The sequence below is a fragment of the Hypanus sabinus genome, chromosome 2, assembly GCF_030144855.1.
Source record: "Hypanus sabinus isolate sHypSab1 chromosome 2, sHypSab1.hap1, whole genome shotgun sequence".
Lineage (NCBI taxonomy): Eukaryota > Metazoa > Chordata > Chondrichthyes > Myliobatiformes > Dasyatidae > Hypanus > Hypanus sabinus.
In genome coordinates this window covers 173,414,648-173,427,581 of record NC_082707.1, presented here as the reverse complement: position 1 = coordinate 173,427,581, position 12,934 = coordinate 173,414,648, and the positions used below count along the sequence as shown (strand labels likewise).

Below are 12,934 nucleotides of genomic sequence, written 5' to 3'. Positions count from 1 at the left end.
CTGGAAAAAGCTGCAGAGGGTTATAAGCTCAGTCAGCTCCATCATGGGCACCATCAGAGACATCTTCAAAAGTCGATATCTCATGAAGGTGGTAGCCTTTATTAAGAATCTTCACTATCCAGGACATTCCCACTTGTCATTACAACATCAGGGTTAAAATACAGGAGTTCAAAGAATCACACTCCATGATTTAGAAACAGCTTCTTCACCTCCACCATCTGATTTTGAATGGTCCAGAACACTTAATCAGTACCTCAATATTTTCTCACTTTTTGCACTACTTATTTTTTTGTATTTCTTGTAACTTGTTTTACTTTTTATGTATTGCACTGTACTGCTGCAACACAACAAATTTCACGACATGAGTCAGTGGTAACAAACCTAATTCTGGTTCTGATGTCTTGCCCTGGTTTGACTTTTCAAAATGCGTCACTTTACACCTATCTGTACTGAAATCCATTTGCTACTCCTTGGCCTCTTCCTTGTAATCTGTGACAACCTCCTAATTTCAAGTCATCATCAATCTTACAGATCAAGCCTTGTGTACTTGCATCCAAAACATTTACAAAAAAGATGAATAACAAAGGTTCCAATTCCAAGTGATGCAACACACCAATAATCACTGGCCTCTGTTCTGAAAAACAACCTTCAACTACCATCCTCATGTGGTGAGGCTATATGGATAGAACTTGAGGCTGAGAAGGGGAGTATTATATCTTATTATACAGTCTTGTGGGCTGTATATAGATCCACCCCCTAGTAGTTAGCAGGAACTTGAAGAGCAGATGTGTAGAGTAAGAATATTCTTAGTTGTAAGAATATTTGGGTTGTATTAGTGAATGATTATAATTTGCCTGATATTGACTTGATTGTCCGGAGTATCAAGGGCCCGGACAAGGCGGAATTTGTGAACTATGTCCAGGTGTGAATATAGACAGCCCTACTTAAGAGGGTTGCAAAATTGGACCTCCTTGTAAGAAACAAGACAGGGCAAGTAACTGTGGTGGCATTCACAGAACAATTTGACTCTCCTGACCATAATCTGACAGATCCACGGATTAGGGTCCTAAACTGGAGCAGCGCTAACCTTGGAGGAATAAGATGGGATCTAGCTCAGGCTGATTATGTAAGCCTATTTGAAGGGAAAGGAATGAATGGAAAGTGGGGTAGCAAGCGTCCAGGAGCAGTACGTTCCCATTTTGGTGAAGGGTAACTGGAGAGCTATGGCTGATGATAAATATTGAGGCCCTCGTCAGGAAAATGAAGGTGTAGGAAGTCAGAATCAAGTGAATCCCTCGATGACTGAAAAATAATTAGGAATACTCGAGAGGGAAAGGTATTTGCAGCCCTTAAAGCACATTAAAGCAGACAAATCCCCAGATTGACCAATTGCCTCCTCAGATTTTGTGGGAGGCTTGAGAGGAAATTGCAGTGGCCCTTACTGAGATAGTTGCTTCAGTGTTAGCCAATGTTAAAGTTCCCGAAGTCTGGAATATGGCTGTAGTTGTTCCCTTGTTTAAGAAGGGTAGTGAGGACGAGCCGAAGAACTCCAGGCCTGTCAGTTTGACATAAGTAGTGGGGAAGTTACTGAAGGGAATTCTGAGTGACAGGATCTCCAACATTTGGATAGATAGTTTCTGATTAGGAGACAGCATGGTTTTGTGTATGGAAAATCATACTCAATGAACTTGAGAGTTTTTTTGAAGAAGTAACCAAAGTAGATGAGGGTATTGTCTATTTGAACTTTTGCAAGACCCCCAATAAGGTGCCACATTATAGGACATGTGGAACGTTAGATTTGATGGAATCCAGGGAGATAAGGCAGATTCATAAGCTTGAAGATAGGATACAGAGGATGGTGGTTGTTGGGGTGTATCAAATACTAAGTTCTACAACACCATAAGATATAGGACTAAATTTAGGCTATTTGTCTGATTGAGACTTCTCTGCCATTTCATCACGGCTGATCCAATTTTCCTCTCTGCCCCAGTCTCCTGACTTCCCCTCCTATCCATCTTGCCCTGATCAATCAAGAATTTATTAATCTGACTTAAATATACCTAAAGACTTGGTCTCCACAGTTGCCTATGGCAAAGAGTTCCACAGATTCACCACCCTCTGGCTAAAGAAATTCCTCTTTATCCCTGTTCCAGAGGCTGTGTCCTCTGGTCTTAGACTCTTCCACCATAGGAAATATCCTCTCCATATCCACTCTATCAAGGCCTTTCACGATTTCATTGGTTTCAATGAGGTCACCCCTCATTCTTCTGAATTTCAGTGAATACAGGCCCAGAGGCATCAAATGCTCTTCTTGTGATAAGTCATTTGATCCTGAAATCATTTTCATGAACGTCCTTCGAACCCTCTCCAATCTCAGCACATCCTTTCTAAGATAAGGGGGCCCAAAACTGCTCACAGTACTCCAAGTGAGGCCTCACCAGTGCTTTATAAAGCCTCAACATTACATCCTTTCTTTTATATTCTAGTCCTCTTGAAATGAATGTTAACATTGCATTTGCCTTCCTCACCACAGGCTCAACCTACAAATTAACCATTTGGGAATCCTGCACAAAGACTCCAAGTCCCTTTGTGTCTCCGTTTTTTTGTATTTTCTCTCCATTTAGAAAATAGTCAACCCTTTCATTTCTTCTACTAAAGTACATACCCATGCACTTCTTGACACTGTATTCTATCTGCCATTTTTTTGCTGGTTCTCTTAATCTGTCTAAGTCCTTCTACTTGGTCCTTCTACTATGGTTACTTCCTCAAAACTACCTGCCCCTTCATATAATCTGCAAACTTTGCAACAAAGCCATCAGCTCCATCATCCAAATAGTTGATATATAATGTAAAAAGACTCGGACCCAACACAGAACCCTCGTGGAACACCACTAGTCACCGGCAGCCAACCAGCAAAGGCTCCCTTTATTCCTACTCATTGCCTCCTGCCAATCAGCCACCACTTTATCCATGCTAGAATCTTCCCTATAATACCATGGGCTTGTAGTTTGTTGAGCAGCCTCATGTGTGGTACCTCGTCAAAGGCCTTCTGAAAATCCAAGTGCACAATATTAACCGATTCTCCTTTATCTATCCTGCTTGTTACTATTTCAAAGAATTCCAATAGATTTGTCAGGCAAGTTTTCCCTTGAGAAAACCATGCTGACTATGGCCTATTTTATCATGTGGCTTTAAGTACCCTGAGACCTTAATCCTTAATAATTGACTGCAACATCTTCCCAACCACTGAGTTCAGACTGACTGGCTTTGGGTTCCTTTCTTCTGCCTCACTCCATTCTTGATGAATGGAGTGACATTTGCCATTTTCCATCTTCTGGAACCATTCCAGAATCTACAGATTCTCGAAAAATCATTACTTAGTGCCTCCACGATATCTTAAGTCACCTCTTTCAGAACTCTGGGGTGTACACCTTCTGGTCCAGTTGACTTATCTAACTTCAGAGCTTTCAGTTTCCCAAGAACCTTCTCTTTAGTAACGGTAACTTTACACACTTCATACTCCCTGACACCTGAAACTTCCACTGTATTGCTAGTGTCTTCCACAGTGAAGACTATGCAAAATACTTATTCAGTACATCTGCTATTTCATTATCTTCCATTACCAGCTCTTCAGCATCATTTTCCAGCATTTTCAGTGCCCACTCTCACCTCTCTTTTAGACTTTTGGTATCCTCTTTAAAATTTTTGGCTAGCTTACTTTGTATACCCTCCTTATCTCCTTAATGACTTTTTTTAGTTGCCATCTGTTGGTTTTTAAAAGCTTCCCAATCCTCTAACTTCCCACTAATCTTTACTCTACGATATGCTTTCTCTTTGGTATTATGTTGGCTTTGACTTCTTTTGTAAGCCATAATTGTGTTATCTTTCCTTTAGAATATTTCTTTCTCTTTGGGATGTATACATCTTGTGCTTTCCGGATTGCTTCCAGAAATATCAGTCATTGCCGCTGTGCCATCATCCCTGCCAGTGTTCTTTTCCAGTCAATTCTCCTCTCTCATGCCTCTGTAATTCCCTTTACTGATACATCTGACTTCAGCTTCTTGTTCTCAAATTTCAGGGTGAATTCGATCACATTGTGATCACTTTCCCCTAAAAGTTCTTTAACCTTAAGCTCTCTAATCAATTCTGGTTCATTGAAGTAACACACACAAAATGCTGGAGGAACACAGCAGGCCGGGCAGCATCTATGAGAAAAAGTATTGTTGATGTTTCAGCCGAAATCCTTCAGCAGGATTGGAGAAAAAAAAGATGAGAAGTAAATTTAAAAGATGGGGAGAGAGAAACTCAAGGTGATAGGTGAAACCTGAAGGGGGAGGAATGAAGTAAAGATCTTGGAAATTGATTGGTGAAAGAGACAGAAGGCCATGGAAGAAAGTAAAGAGGGGAGGAGCACCAGAGGGAGGTATGGGTGGGCAAGGAGATAAGGTGAGAGAGGAAAAGGGGGATGGGAAATGATGAAAGAAAGGGGGGCATGGGGGGGCATTACCAGAAGTTTGTGAAATCAATGTTGTTCATGTCATCAGGTTGGAGGCTCCTCAAACAGAATACAATGGTGTTGTTCCTCCAACCTAAGTGTGGTCTCATCCCAACTGTGGATGAGGCAGTGGTTGGGCATACGGGAATGGGAATTGAATTAAAATGTGTGGCCACTGGTCTGGTAGATCCCACTTTTTCTGGCGAACAGAGTGAGAATGCTGGGCGAAGCAGTCTCCCAATCTACATTGGGTCTCACTGATATTCAGGAGGCCACACTCGCAGCACCGGACACAGTATATCACCCCAACAAATTCACAAGTGGAAGAGTCGCTACACCTGGAAGGACTGTTTAGGGCCCTGAATGGTAGTAAGGGAGGTGGTGTTGGGGCAGGTGTAGCACTTGTTCTGCTTGCAAGGGTAAGTGCCAGGAGGGAGATCAGTGGGGAGGAACGAATAGACGAGGGAATCGCGGAGGGGAATGATCCCCGTGGAAAGCAGAAAGTGGGGGGGGGCAGGTTAGGGAAAGATGTGCTTGATGGTGGGATCCCATTGGAGATGGCGGAAGTTTTGAAGAATTATGTGCCGGATGTGGAGGCTGGTGGGATGGTAGGTGAGGACAAGAGGAACCCTAACTTGGCAGGGTGGTGGGAGGATAGGAGCAGAGCAGACGTGCATGAAATGGAAGAGATGCAGTTGAGGGCTAAGTTGATGGTGGAGGAAGGGAAGTCACTTTCTTTGCAAAAGGAGGCCATCTCAGTCTAGAATGAAAAGCCTCATTCTGAGAGCAGATGCGGTGGAGATGGAGGAATTGAAAGAAGGGGATGGCACTTTAGAAGTAACGGAAGAGGTATAGTCTTGGTAGCTGTGAGAGTCCGTGGATTTATAATAGACATCAGTGGATAAGCTGTCTTCAGAGATGGAGACAGTGAGATTGAGAAAGGGGAAGGAGGTGTCGGAAATGGACCAGGTAAATTTGAGGGCAGGGTGGAGGTTGGAGGCAAAGTGCATGAAGTTGATGAGTTCAGCATGGGTGCAGGAAACGGCACTAAAGCAGTCATCAATGTAACGTAGGAAAAGTGTGGGGATGGTCACCAGTGTAGGCTTGGAACATAGACTGTCCCACGTAGCCAATGAACAGGCAGGCATAGCTGGGACACATGTGAGTGCCCGTGACTACACATTTTGTTTGAAGGAAGTGGGAGGAGCCAAAGGAGAAATTATTTAGAGTGAGGACATTCTGCTAGGCAGAGGAAAGTGGTGGTGAAAGGGAAGGTTAGGTCTGGAGTTCAGTCCCTATACACCTCTATCCCCCACCAGGAAGGCCTCAAAGCTCTCCATTTCTTTCTGGAAAGATCTGAGGATCTCTGATTCATTGAATTTAATTTCAACAACAACCAGTCGTCAGACCTGAAAGTGGATTGTAGATTGAGTTTAAGGTTCAGCTCAGAATGATAATGTTCTTGGAGCTGCAGACTGGGTTTCATTGCAAACCAAGAACAACCCCATGAAGAGGCAGCGGTGATTACCATACATTTTGGGTGTCTGGTGTGTTGGTGTTTGAAAATTATATGTAATTCAAAAGGAGCATTATGCATACAGTGTCAGTATAGAGTTGTCCTTTGATCTTTAGCATATAAAAATGTTATGTAAAATAGGGTCAGGGAGTCTCTTCTAAGAGTGTCTTCAGTATGAAGCCTGCTTGTGTGCTGAATAAAGGGTTTTTTATCACCAGCTTCAGTGTTTCATGATGACAGTGCGCAGACACAACAGTGGTTGAAGGTTATTTCTTGGAATGGAGGCCGGTGACTTGTCCTGGCTGCAAGGGTCAGTGTTGGGACCTTTTTTTAAAAATTAGTTTTCATATAAAGGACTTGGATGCAAATGCACAAGGCTTGGTCAGTAAATCGAAGAAATTAGGAGGCATTCTTGGTAATGAAGGTTGTCATAGATTACAGGATGATCTGTATCAATTAGGATGTGGCTGAGGAGTGGCAAGCCAGTGTAGGAGGTACTATAAAAATTTGTTAGAATCTTTGGTGACATACCAAACCTCCTCAAACTCTGCTGCTGAGCCCCTTTCGTAGCTGCAACAATATATTGGGCCCAGGAAAGATTTTCAGAGATGATGACACCCAGGCACTATGAATGATGGGGCACCAGGGTGTGTAATGCAACAAAGGGTCTTAAAGAGTATAAGTGCATTGTTCACTGAAAGTAAGTTCACACATAAAAGGGGTGGTGAAAAAGGTTGATCTTCATCAGCCAGGGCATTGAGGGGCAACTGTCAAGATCTCTGAGGATCTAACCTGCTCCCAACATATTGATGTAGTCATAAAGAAGGCAAGACAGCGCTATACTTTATTAGGAGTTTGAAGCAATTTGGCATGTCAACAAGTACAGTCGGCCCTCTGTATCCGTGGGTTTCGCACCCGCGGATTCAACCAACTGTGGATCAAAAATATTCGGAAAAAAAAAATTCCAGAAAGTTCCAAAAAGCAAAACTTGAACTTGCCGTGCAGCGAGCGCTACGCTGAATCCACACGAATGAAGTGATGTGTAGGCATACCCTGCTGTAGCGTCCCACCATTTCATTGATCCTTAGTCTCTCTCCAGCTCTAGTTGTTTGAGCATTGTTCACCTCGCTACATTTGCTACTTGTGAGTGAGAAGAAGAAGTTTAAGGTTAGTAAGGGATGGCTGGCTAGCTATGTAAAGTGCTATAGCCTCAAGAACTTAAAGATCATGGGAGAATCAGCATCCGCATTCCCAGAAGATTTGTGATGTTTGCATCTGTACTGAACATGTACAGACTTTTTTTCTTGTTATTATTCCCTAAACAGTACAGTATAATAACTATTTACATAGTATTAGGTATTATATGTAATCTAGAGATGATTTAAAGTATACGGGAGGATTTGCGTAGGTTATATGCAAATACTATGCATTTAGACTTGAGCATCCACGGGGGTCCTGGAACCAATCTTCCACGGATACCGAGGGACGACTGTACACTCAAAAACTTCTACAGTTGTACCGTGGAGAGCATTCTGACAGGCTGCAACACTGTCTGGTATGGAGGGGCTACTGCACAGGACTGAAAGGACCGAAAGAAGCTGTAAGAAGGTTGTAAATCTAGTCAGCTCCATCTTGGGGTACTAGCCTACAAAGTACCCAGGACACTTTTAGGGGTCAGTGTCTTAGAGAGGCAGTGTCCATTATTAAAGACCTCCAGCACCCAGGGCATGCCCTTTTCTCACTGTTACCATCAGATAGGAGATACAGAAGCCTGAAGGCACACACTCAGCAATTCAGGAACAGCTTCTTCACCTCTGTCATCTAATTCATAAATGGACATTGAAGCTTTGGACACTACCTCACTGTTTTTAATATACAGTGTTTCTGTTTTTGCACATTTTTAAATAATCTACTCAATATATGTAACTGATTTACTTGTTTATTATGTTTTATTTTATTTACGTTTTTTTTCTCTCTCTCTCTGCTAGATTATGTATTGCATTGTACTGCTTCTGCTACGTTAACAAATTTCATGTCACATGCCGGTGATAATAAGCCTGATTGTGATTCTGATTTTTTACACAGAAGGTGATGAGTACATGGAATGAGCTGCCAGCAGAATACATTGAGCTATGTAGAGTTTTGTCATTTAAGGAACACTGGGATAGGAAGGATGTTTCTTAAAGGGATATAGGCCAAACCCAGAAATCTGGGACTTGCTGAGTGGGACCGTGGTCAGCGTGGGCTCGTTGGGTTGAAGGGCCTGCATCTATGCTCTTTTGCTCTGTAAACCATGAATTTTGTGCCAAGTTCCATTCCTCTATCTTCAAATATCCTTTAGTGCAAAGGCTGAGCCGGTTCATTGCAAGCATGGTAAATTGCATGATTAGTGTCTTTCGTCACTGAGATGTGGGACGTAATCTAAGTTTTCTATGGTTTTGAGGGCAGTATGGTGCAGCAGAGAAGGATCGGTAGAGAATCTTTCTATTGCAGATGTTGACTATAATGCCCTTCCTCTCATGTGCTTTAGTGAAAGCATGGTATCTTTGGTGATAGAAGTTTTTGTGTAGTTGAAACATTTTTGATCTGTGCTCTCTATGAATTCAAGTTTTGCAGCTAAATTGCACTTTTAATTATATCAATCTAATTTGCATTGACATTCCATTTGACTTTTAACATTGACTATAATCCACTGAGTATTATGTTTTCTAACCAGTGCAGGAGTGTTTAAAACATTGGACATGAAGTGTGTAATGAATAATTTTGTAAAAAGAACTGAACGTTAAGAAATACAGAACAATTTTGTTTGCGTAGCCAGAGTTAGTTAGGGATAAGAATGCAAGATCAGATTTTAAAAAAAGTAGAACTAATGAAATTATAGTTTAAGTTTTGTGAGAATAACCAGTGTTTTCACAAACAACAGAAAATCTGTGGATGCTGGAAATCCGAGCAACACACGTAAAATGCTGGAGGAATTCAGCAGGCCAGGCAGCATCTATGGAAAAAAATACAGTCAATGTTTCGGGCCAGAACCCTTCAGTAGACTGGAGAAAAACAGCTCAGGAGTAGATTTAAAAGGGGGAGGGGAGAGAGAAACACCAGGTGATAGGTGAAACCTGGAGGGGGAGGGATGAAGTAAAGAGCTGGGAAGTTGATGGTGAAAGAGATAGAGGGCTGCGGAAGAAAGAAGAAGGGGGGAGGAGCACTAGCGGGTGGCAATGGGCGGGCAAGGAGATAATGTGAGAGAGGGAAGAGGGGATGTTTAATTGTGAACTGGGGGGTGTTGGTGTGGGTGGTGTAGAGTGCATTACTGGAAGTTTGAGAAATCAATTTTCATGTCATCAGGCTGGAGGTTACCCAAACGAAATACAATGTGTTTTTCCTCCAACCTAAGTGTGTCCTAATCACAACAATGGAGGAGGCCAGGGATGGACATATCGGAATGGGAATGAGAAGTGGAATTGAAAATGGGTGGCCACTGGGAGATCCCGCTTGTTCTGGCAGACGGAGTGTCGATGCTCGGCAAAGTGGTCTCCCAATCTGTGTCGGGTTTCATCAATATACAGGAGTCCACACTGGGAGCACTGAACACAGTAAATGAAGTGTCACCTCACCTGGAAGGACTGTTTAGGACCCTGGATGGTAATGAGGGAGAAGATGTAGGAGCAGGTGTAGCACTTGTTTCGCTTGCAAGGATAAGTGTCAGGTGGGAGATCAGTGGGGATGGACAAATGGACAAGGGAGTCGTGTAGGGAGCAATCCCTGTGGATAGCAGGAAGTGGGGTATGGGAAAGTTGTGGCTGAAGTTTTGGAGAATATGTGCTGAATGTGGAGGCTGGTGGGCTGGTAGGTGTGAACAAGAGGAACCCTAACCTTGGTAGCATGGCGGGAGGATGGGGTTGCCCATGGTCTTGTTTTTTTTTTGGCTTTTAGATTATTTTGTGAGGTAGATTGAACTTCTAAATTGTTCCAGGTTAACATGATCCCCTGTTACAATAAATTTTGCCAGGCTGAATTTTTAAAAGAAAGCAATATAGACTGCTGTAACGCTTGTCAAAACTGTTTAGATTAATTATTAGAGGGTTAGGAGAAAATGGATCAAGAATTTATTAATTGCAACAAAATTGTTATAAAAATATCTTTGTGATAGTTCCAGCTTTGAACAGTGGTTTTGGATGGAGCAAATGTTAAAGTACTTTTTGAAGGAAAATATGTTGAGGGTCGAATAGAACTTACTTGGGTATTTGAAAAATTGTTTTGAAATAATGGATATTTAAATCCAATTTCAGACCTACAACCAAAGTCAGTGTTCCAAGAGGAGCATTTACAAAACCATTCTAGGAAATGGTAACAAGTCGTTTCACCTTTATGCTAATAGTCCACGAATGGTTCCAAGTGGTCTAAATCCTGTTGCACACAAGATGTACATAACTACTGGAGAATACGAATCAAATAATATATCAAGAATTACAACAAAGCATGGAAGAAAGTCGGGTGCTGCACTTCCAGAATCATTCATGTACAGCCGATGTCCAGGTATGATGTATAGGTAGCCCATTTTCGAATTTTGTGAATGGAATAGTGAATCTTACTCATTGATTTTAAATTTGGAAATAAGGGAATAATATTCCACTGTGTTTACAAGAGACTCATTTAAACGGTGGCTGATTAAGATCAAAATTCTTGCCTGCAGACTTAATATCTTCGGAGGATATTTTGGGAAGCTTAAAATTGACTTTGATCAGCATCAAAGTTTAGTTCTAGGGATATGGAATGTAGCATGTGAGTACAGTAATTGATCAAAAGACTTTTTTGTCATGGTGCCATCAGCATATTTGCCCAATCATGTAGCTGTTTGAAGTTGCAGCTTGATTTAATGATCCATAGTATTAGCATTTCAAAGTTCTATGTAAATTTGTTTTAAAAGTACATAATATCACCATATACAACCCTGAGATTCATTTTCCTGCGGGCATACACAGTAACTCCAAGATTTTCAATAGAATCAATGAAAGACCGCACCTTACAGACCAATGTGCAAATACAAAAGAGAGAAAAAGTAAATAAATATCGAGAACACGCGATGAAGAGTCCTTGAAAGTGAGTCTGTAGTTTGTGGAAACAGTTCAGTGACCAGGTGAGTGAAGTTATCTTCTCAGGTTCAAGATCCTGATGGTTGGAGGGGTATTAGTTATTCCTGAACCTGGTGGTGTGTGTTCTGAGGTTCCTGTACCTTTTTCCTGATGGCAGCAGCAAGAAGATACCACGGCCTTTGGTGGTGATGATGGATGCTGCTTTCCTGCAATAACGCTCTGTGTAGATGTGCTCAGTGGTGGGGAGGGCTTCACACATAATGGACTGGGCCATATCCACAAATAGTTTTGATGTTTTCCTTTTAAATTAGAGCCCTGATGAACTTTGAAGCATTTCAAGCCTTCCAAAAAATTTATGGCCTTTCAGTGCCACTAATTCGACATCCTTGATTTTAAGTAATCCCCACATCCCCATTTTCAGTGAATGAATATTTAAGCAAAAATGCCAATTTTCCTTTAGAAGGTCATTCAGTTTTGTAGATAAGCCATCATATCTGCATGCATTTTTATTTATAACGTGTTCCTGACCAGCAATTCCTGTGCATGAGTTCAAGGGCTACAGAAGACCAGACTTACTAAAATTCATCTTTACTCAAATTCTCCCCTGTATCAGTCAATGTTTAGATATGAAGTTTTTAGCCTAACAAATAGTATTGAAATATTTGATGATATTCAGTTAAAGGAGGGACTGAAAGTGTATGGACTGGAGCCAGCAGTTATCACTGGTTTCCTCGCAATGTCACATCCTGCTGAGTTTCAAATCATGAATGAATTATGAGCTTTGTCAAAGAAAATCACTACTGTGTGTTATATTTTTAGGTTCTTCTCTGAGGTGACAGACATCTTACAGATGGCAGGAACTGAGGGTTGCAAGTGATTTAAGACTGGGCTGAACTTGATTTCTTTTGATATTCAGTAATATCTAGCAGATGGTGTTAATGAATAATATAATGTCATGACAATCATAAACACAGGTCATCGTGTGATATAACTGCAGAGCCTTATTAACCTCAGTTGTTAACTAATGGTGGTGGGCCACATTGTCATTGACAATAAAAGGGTTTAATATGTATAAATTATTCCACAGTATTTATGCAGGAGTCATGAACATGATCTGTGTGTAGCTTTAGTTGCCCTGACCCCCTAATCAATCAGTCAATCAAATCTTCAGTATGTCTCTTTTACTGCAAGCAAATCAGTTTTTAATATGTAAATAGCATGCTCTTCTGGTTTTATTATCATCCTACCAGCTGGGTGGTAAAATAAGGAATGAAAGTACTGCTTCTAAACCAGGAAGGGGAGGCTGAACTGTCTCAGGCAATAGGTTTTTAACTTGGCTTTGGCCGAAGCCTGAGTCTGTAAATCTCTGCTAGTTTGCTGGGAAAATTGAAGGCCCAATATCTGTGTGTCCCACTCACTGGAGGCTGGAGGCTGAAGAAGGCCTGTTTCTGGGGTTAGAGAACTGTGTGTGCTGATTGGAGAGAGGAACAGGGTTTGTTTTGCTATTGTTGTTTTGTTGCTTGTTGTGTTCTGTACTGTTCTGCCAAGCATTGAGGGCGTGCTATGTTGGCGCTGGAATGTGTGGCAAAACTTGTGGGCTGCCCCCAGCACACCCTCAAGTGTGTTGGTTGTTAATGCAAACGATGCAGTTCTATGTATGTTTCAATATACACATGATAAAAAAAACTTGAATCTTCAATCCTTCAGTCCACATACATCTCCATTCCCACACTGTTCTTCTCAAAAGTTGCAGACCTAAGTTTAGAAGTTCTTTTAGAACAGAAATGAAGAAGAATTTGCCAAAAGCCAAAAGTTGGTGAATTTGTGGAA

At 41.6% G+C, this 12,934-nt stretch overlaps 1 protein-coding gene across 1 annotated transcript in view; it reads left to right on the top strand.

Annotated features, from left to right (window-relative positions):
- Window positions 1-12,934, top strand: part of fancm (FA complementation group M) — a 131,377-nt gene that overhangs the window by 79,780 nt on the left and 38,663 nt on the right. Inside the window, exon 11 of the mRNA XM_059959537.1 lies at window positions 10,301-10,547. Coding sequence (XP_059815520.1) covers window positions 10,301-10,547 — 247 coding nt within the window. The remainder of the gene's footprint in view (window positions 1-10,300; window positions 10,548-12,934) is intronic.